Raw genomic sequence first — 8,161 nt, 5'->3', positions numbered from 1 at the left:
GCAGCACTGAAATGGTTACAGACCATGCCAAGCGCCAATTGGAGCGACAGATAGGCTCATTGGAGTCAAGTGTTCCAGCAGTTTGGCGGCATGATCGAGTATCTTCCAGGCAAATGTAGCAGATGCTCTCAGCCGGAAATCCGGCACATCGCAGACAGTTCAGCCCATCACAGTCATTGAGCTTGATGGAGTGGAGGTGGACGGCATGAAGGAGGAGTATCCTGATTCTGCGGAGTTTGGTACCTCTTACAGTCTTGCATTGACTGGTGAGCCCGGCCACTACAACATTCAAGATGGTTGGGTACTTTACAAAGGTCGCCTCTGTCTTACATCTTCATACAGAGCAGCTGCATTGCACGATGCTCATGACTCTCTTGTTGGGGGTCATCGGGGCATCAAGAGTACTTTGGAGAAGCTCTAATGCCAGTTCCATTGGCCACGCATGAGGAGAGATGTGTACGAGTATGTGCAGTGATGCCAGACTTGTCAGAGAGTCAAAAGTTCACACCAGAAGATTCCTAGACTCTTACAACCGTTGCCCATTCCTGATGGTCCTTTCCAGGACATCTCGATGGATTTCGTGGGTCCTTTGCCTACATCTCACCCTTACAGGAATACAATGTGCTTCACCATTGTAGATCGCTTCAGCAAGTATGTGATGCTCATTCCATGCAAGCATACAATCACAGCAGAAGACGTTGCTCATCTTTTCATTCGTTTTTGGTATCCCATTGTTGCTGGTTTTGTTAAAGTATGTATGTGTTACATGTCCAGATGTGTCAATCCCGTGTGTCATGGCCCTTGGTTGTGGGCTGGCCACCCCCAGTATTTTTAGGTCTTAGGCTGGTATTTTTCCCATCACTCTAGGCATTTATTTAAAGTCGTGTATCCATTTATTGAAGTCGTGGTCATTTGTAGATGTGGCCGACCCAAGCCTTAGCAGGGTACTTAAGTGGTGCCTCATTCCTCATTTTGTCCATCGAGTCAATTGAAGAGATGAGCCTTACTGAAGGCAAACCACGCGAGGCTCTCTCTTGTACATACATCTTCATCAAGCATTCTTTGCATTTCCATTCTCTCTCTCTCACTTTGCTGCGTGTGCATGATCATTCAATTCTGCTGCCATCTTTGACACGGTATCAGAGCAGAGCAAGCTCTAAGCTTTGTTTTGGCGGCCTGCTCAGAGGAAACAGCAGCGTTTTCAGCCATAACAGCAGCGTTTTGGCAGCAGGCAGCAGAGCAAAAACAGCTTCGTTTTGGCGGCCAGCAGCTGCGTTTTCTGCATACTGTGCAGACAGCAGCAGCGTTTTCTGCATACAGCGCAGACAGCAGCAGCGTTTTCTGCGGAATCAGCAGCCTGAACAATAGCATTTTTCGGCAGCAATCTGCGTTTTCAGTCAGGAGGGGAAAAATTTGTTTTTTTTTCTCTTGCAAGGGGCAAGAGTATTCAGCCATATTTTCAACCCTGCCCAGCTGTGGTTTTTGCTTCAAAGGGGGGCAAAACATCAGCGGTTTGCTTGAAGACCGAGTGTTTCGTTCGGGAGCGTGTCGGGACGTCAAAACAGTGATTTTAGCAGCAATTTCAGCGAGCGAAAAGGGCTGTCCAGCAGCGTTTTCGGTGCGTGAGAGCGGTTCAAAACTTGTGTGTTTGTGGACGGGAGTTCTAGAGATTCATTGGCGATCGTTGCAATGGCTTCGGGCGATGTTTCGACGAAGGGCAAGAATCCGATCGAGGCCGATGACGAAGGTGTGTTGCAAGAGTGGCTGGAGAGGAAGATCCCGGTTCTTCCTCAGTTTCCAGAGAGTCGGCAGCTTCAAGGATACGGGACTTACGGCATGTGGAAGGTACTGATGGAGTCGGTACTGGAGCCTCGTGATTTATTCTGATGGTGTCTCACGATTGCCCCCGGCCAGTGGTGAAGAGTGGAGAGGGATCGTCGTCATCGTCTTTCTCTTTCATTCGGCGACGTCCAAGGAAGTGAACCAGTGGGAATGCTCGGATTCGGTCTTTCCTCTTCTTTGACTACGATCCAAGGTTTGCCAACACCTCAAGCGGAGGGGGCTTGGCCGCCTTGACCGAACAACAGTCTGGTGCTAAGAACAAGGACAATCAGATGGAGAAGACTTGCCCGTGTGGCAAGACAAGGCATTTCTGGAGGAAGTGTCTGCATGCAGGTTTTGAGCAGCAAGGGGTGTACAGAGAGGTAGACTCCAGGGCTATGGATCATTATGTGTTCGGAGATTTTGAGCAGCAAGGGGTGTACAGAGTGGTAGACTCCAGGGCTATGGATCATTATCTTTCTTCTCCATTGACTGTTGTGGATCTTGGTCTTGTGGTGCATGAGCAGCATGTACCGGATGAGGGAGATTTTGCAGTTTCTCAGAGATCGGCTAGTGAGTGGTTGCAAGAGTATTTACATGTCAACTATGGGTTGATATCACATGCACTGGAGGATAGAGTTTTTACTCAGGTCCGAGGTATGTGTTCCTATGGGTTGATGTCACATACGCTGGAGGATAGAGTTTGTTCTCAGGTCTGAGGTATGTGGTCCTATGGGATGATATCACATGCACTGGAGGATAGGGTTTGTACTCAGGTCTGAGGTATGTGTTCCTATGGGTTGATATCACATGCGATGGAGGATAGAGTTGTTACTCAGGTCCGAGGTATGTGTTACTGCTTGGCACAGAGACTTCACCGATCTACAGGAGGACAACAATTCTACATTCACAGGGAGCATGGCCTTGGGCGGGTCATTGTGGATGATCTCATCAGCTTTGATGGTGGTTTTGACCACATCAGGATTACTTCACAGTCGGAGTGTGAGATGTGTGATTCAGGTTGGCAGGTCAAGAGGGGGATTGCTATATCTCAGAAGAGTTCGAAGTTTCTTGTGGCCTCTAGAGTACCGGAGTGCAAACCTTCATCTTTTCCGATGGTAGTAAGTAAGAAGCATTCAGCTCTTGGCGATGAGTTGATAGATGCTTCAGGAGTCCGTGAGCTTGGTGGATCTCTGGAGGAGATCAAGACCAACTTGCCGGAAAGGCTCTTCGGAGGGTTTCTGATTCATCCCGCGAAAACTCATTGGCGAGCAGGTTTCCGCTTGTTGCGGTACCTCAAGGCCACCCCGGATCGTGGCATCTTTTATGCAGCCGGGAGGACTTTGGTTGAGGAGGTATTTGTGCAGGGATGGACTGATTCAGATTGGGCAGGGGATGTTGATAGTCGGTCATCCACAGAAGCTGAATATAGAGCAGCGTGTAACGGCACTTGTGAGGTTGTCTGGCTTCGTACAGAGGACAGTGTTGCGGATCTTTTCACAAAGGCTCTTCAGCAGCAGGCGGTGGTGTGGACACACTTCAGATCCGTCAGATTGGTTCCACATCCTGGATCTGAGAGGGGGTGTTAAAGTATGTGTTACATGTCCAGATGTGTCAATCCCGTGTGTCATGGCCCTTGGTTGTGGGCTGGCCACCCCCAGTATTTTTAGGTCTGAGTCTGGTATTTTTCCCAGCACTCTAGGCATTTATTTAAAGTCGTGTATCCATTTATTGAGGTTGTGGTCATTTGTAGATGTGGCCGACCCAAGCCTTAGCAGGGTACTTAAGTGGTGCCTCATTCCTCATTTTGTCCATCAAGTCAATTGAAGAGCTGAGCCTTACTGAAGGCAAACCCACGCGAGGCTCTCTCTTGTACATACATCTTCATCAAGCGTTCTTTGCGTTTCCATTCTCTCTCTCTCACTTTGCTGCGTGTGCATGATCATTCAAACGCTGCCATCTTTGACAGGTTTGCCAAAGACCATTACATCTGATCGAGACGCGAAGTTCACTTCCCACTTTTGGAAGGCATTGTTCTCCAACTTCGGTACCCGTCTCCAGTTCTCCAGTGCTTTGCACCCACAGACTGATGGCCAGACCGAGATCTACAACCAGTTGGCTTTTGATGTTTTGAAGGCCTACTTCAATGATCAGCAGAATAGGTGGGAACACCACTTACCTTTGGTTCAAGCCATCGTGAATGATACTCATTCCTCGAGTATCGGCAGAACTCCTTATGAAGCAGCATTTGGGAAGCGGTTTTCATCTCTCTTGACGAGGTCCGTTTCTCCATCTCTTGAGGCCAACCGCACGGTTGAGTCTTACTCAGAAATCATGGAGTCAGTAAAGGAAAGGATCACTAAAGCACAGGAGGCATATACTCGCCAAGCCAACAAATCCAGGCGAGTAGTACATTACAAAGAAGGCGATTGGGTTTATCTTCGGATAATGAAGGAGAGACTTAAGCAAGTGGGCAAGCGATGCCCAAAGTTGTCATTTCGGAGCTTTGGACCCAAGGTTATTAATGATGTTTCGATGCAGTTGCGACTTCCTCCATCATGGACGATGCATGTCTTTCATGTGTCTTGGTTGAAGCCGTATGTGGGACCGACACTTACAGACATTGCAGATGAGCAGCAGCCAGAGGTCCTGGACGAAGCAGAAGTTATAGACCCTGAGCAGATCCTTCTTCATCGTTGGAAGCATGGCTCCGGAAGGCGGAAGAGATAGTTCTTCACCAAATTCCGAGAGCGCAGTACACATGAAGCTGTTTGGTTAGACCAGGAGTTCTTCTTGGAATACCCACAGATATTGGCGGACTATTTGGACGCCATGCAGTTACCGCCAATTTAAGCAGAAGGGAATGTTATTAATGATTTTTCAATGCAGTTGCGACTTCCTCCATCATGGATGATGCACGTCTTTTATTAAAGTGCCTTCTCCCTCCTTATTTTTCATGCATCAAGCAAGAGGAAAAGCCTTCTAGCGTTTCCAACACCTTCCAACAAGCAGTCCAGCAGCAGCACGACGCAGCAGTAATAACAGACCAGCAGTCCGTACAGCCCGGAAATCGCGACGGGATTCACGGCGGAATTCGTGGTGCAAATCATGGAACCTATTTTCCTGTGTAGTAGACATCTCCAGCAGTGCAGCAGCGCAGACGGAACGTCATAAATTTGGACGTTTCGTTGAAGAGATATACTTGGATTGCTACCATTTAAATATGTATAGGTCATACTCGCTCAAATGATGCCCGCATGTGAGGATAGAAACCTATGATACAATCAAAATTTGTAAATTTTCGTACTTTATAGAATCTTAAAGCCATATTCATAGTACCTATTACAACTTCTAGCAAGCGTTCTAGTGTCCATTGTAGATATTCACAATAGAGACGTGGAAAAAGAAGTTGAAGCCCAAAGGCATGGCCTTTTTCATTTGATAATGCATTTGATTTATTATTTGTACCTTATCTTTACCTTGTAAGGGTAAACCTTACAAGAGGCATCCAGTGTCCTTTTGGATGGAAGCACCCACCAAGACTTGGTATGGAAGTTGGTGCACAACCAAACATTAACAACAATAACGCGAAAAGAACCAATCTTTTGGGGACATTGAATCATGCTTGGCCTACTTTATTTGGTGTGGTTGTTCCCACTTTGCTTTCACGCACACAAAGCTCCACACCCACGTACACATTTCCTTTGCCTGTGGACATGCTCTATAAGAAGATGCAAACATTGTCCACATCCAATTTGCAAACAGAGCATATATATGTGCGAGAAAGAAAGAACAGCATTTGCAAATATGATCAACATCACTCCAAGATATTCATAACAAATGACCAATGATATTCTACTTTCTAGACCATTACAAGAAACAAAAGCCACGTCACAAAGCATCATAATAAAAGATTGATGTGTTCAATTAAAAAAATTGACCATTTACATTCTTGAAGTTGAAGTGCTAAGAGGTCATAGTATCAAGTAGCTCCCAATAGCAACGAAGTTCATGATCATTTCATAAGATAATGTTGCACACACTCTCAAAGACAAACACTCTTGGACATACGTTTCATGTAAAGCAGAAGAAACTCTGAGCAGACATACATTTCACGTTAAATTAAAACTTCAACTAAGCAAAAATAAGAGACATGATAGTCCTTGCCCCTCGGGCACACCAAAAACTATCTCACAAAACCAACATCATGTATGCAAAACAAAGTTGGAAACCCATAGTAACAATTCATAAATCTCTTATGAATCTAAAAGGTACTCTGGATCATCCTGGCTTCATTCCCAAAATCACTTATAAAATCTTTCAAACATGAAAAACTAGTCTAGACCATCCTAGCCTCTCTAAAGAGCTCTTCCAACTCGAGTAGTTCTGCATTGAAGTCTTCTTTTGTCTCACACAACGTACTGTATTCAAAATCAATAAACTTCGCTTTGCCTTTATGAAATAGCATATTGGATAACGACAGATCTCCATGTAAAACCCCTTCTCTATGTATGTTAGCTAGTGCCTCACGAACTGCCGTCTTCACACCTCTTTCAGAAACCAAATCCTTGATAGGTGGTCCCTTGAGCTCATTAGTAAGCCCAAGATACAACACCGAAGTATGGGGTAATCTACCCACGACCACTAGAGAGGGAAGATATAAGCCTTGCAAATTCTTCAGATGATGATATATTTTCTGCTCTATTAAGAATGCCCTTAGTGCTGTCTCTCTCCTCAAATCAAATGTCTTTAGAGCAACTCTCTCTCCTTGAACTTCACCTTGCAAGATATTTCCATGTTTTCCAAGTGCAACAACACCTCCTGTAACTCCCAAGTCCTCAAGGGGATAGATAGGTATATTATGCAACTCCTCCTCACTGTAAACATCCAAATCTGCGGTGAGCTGTCTTCTTTTCTTCCTTTGGGCCTTCACTTGTACATTTTGTATATTTCTCCTGAGTGTTCTACCACTGCTTGAAGTACCCCTTATTTGCGGAAGACTCAGCGTGTATCCTTGTGTGGGTGTCTCTGTCACCAAAACCCGTGACATGGAGAGCTTCAAGTGCTTGCGCTGTTCAGCAAATTCCAGCACATACAGAAATTTCTCAAGTGGCGCATCATCTATCTTGACGATCGGAGAGAAAAAAAGCGACTTTGATGCTGCATCATCTCGATAAAAGAAAACCGACTGATTATAGTTACTTATAAACCCCACTATAGACTCATCATTCACCATATCGCCATAGAGTTGCTGTAAAACTTCTATGCATTTTTTTCGTTCCGAGGGACTATTCAAGGCCTCTTCAAATGATCTCGCCAGCACCTCCCACTGCCAGTGACCTTTGCCCTCTCCATTCCCATAAACTCGAGCAGAAAGATTCCTTAGATCTTGGGATTGGGTGATATCGATGATAACCATATCTGTGAAGCTGAATGCTCTGCCTGAACCTCCGGACATATACTCGAGGGTGAAACCTAGTTTCTTTGCAAGATCATTCACCTGTGGAAACAGAATCTGTTCTAAACATCCACGAATTGCACACTCATCTGAAGCAGGCTGTAGGCCAGCCCTCCACACGGACATCATATTAACGTTTCGCTTCTGAACATCATCGAGTCTGCTAGAAAGATCAGATGCCCTCGCCAAGAAATTTGGCCACTCCCTAAGTTCTTTGAATGTCCTTGCATTCACTGCTTGCGTGCGCCCGCTAGACTGTCTTTGAGAGAGTCTCTGGGGTAAGTGCGGAAGGGGAGAACGGGCGAGTTCTTTATCTGTCATCAATATCCCCTGAACAGCCATACCCAAAATATTGATTTTTGAACCTGAAAACAAAAAATCAAAGGATAAATCCTTTTGAAAGTTAACGCATGGAGCTCAAAAATGCAACAAAGACCACGACAAGAACAATCCAAAAGGTGTTCTTCCTGCTGCAGCACAAGCTACGCCATGTCTAAACCTAATCGGACGTACCTTTCATGTGTCATAACAGCAGAGAGATGACAGGACTATCTTTATGTCTCCTATCATTCAGGAAAATGCAGAGAACGAGAACTTACAATGACACAATTATGGCCCTTTCTTTGTCCAAACTTGACGGTGCAATAGCAATCAGCAAGATCACACAACCCTAGGAGGGATACCCAAATCAGAAATAGCATTAGACAGCAAACAAATAAGCCCCTGTAGCATGCCATCAAAAACTCACAACTGAGGTGTGTAATATATCCAGCTGTGCCAATGCCATTTCTATGTAGTGCATATGCATCCATGTGAGCTATTGGCTAGAAGCGAGAAGCTGACTATGCGTGTTCAAAACAAAAGGTTGCTAAGACATATTCA

At 45.4% G+C, this 8,161-nt stretch overlaps 1 protein-coding gene across 4 annotated transcripts in view; it reads right to left on the bottom strand.

Annotated features, from left to right (window-relative positions):
- Positions 1–6,008: 6,008 nt before the first annotated feature.
- LOC147613768 (uncharacterized) overlaps positions 6,009–8,161 on the bottom strand; it is an 86,969-nt gene continuing 84,816 nt past the window's right edge. For all 4 annotated transcript variants that reach the window (XM_086781764.1, XM_086781766.1, XM_086781767.1 and 1 more), the window contains 2 exons: positions 7,879–7,949; positions 6,009–7,644 (listed from right to left, as the gene is read on the bottom strand). In XM_086781764.1, coding sequence (XP_086637890.1) covers positions 7,590–7,644; positions 7,879–7,949 — 126 coding nt within the window. In that variant the 3' untranslated portion in view covers positions 6,009–7,589. The remainder of the gene's footprint in view (positions 7,645–7,878; positions 7,950–8,161) is intronic.

The sequence above is a fragment of the Cibotium barometz genome, chromosome 43, assembly GCF_041138505.1.
Source record: "Cibotium barometz isolate CiBa-2024 chromosome 43, ASM4113850v1, whole genome shotgun sequence".
NCBI classification, from domain to species: Eukaryota; Viridiplantae; Streptophyta; class Polypodiopsida; order Cyatheales; family Cibotiaceae; genus Cibotium; species Cibotium barometz.
This window is presented reverse-complemented; position numbering and strand designations above follow the sequence as displayed.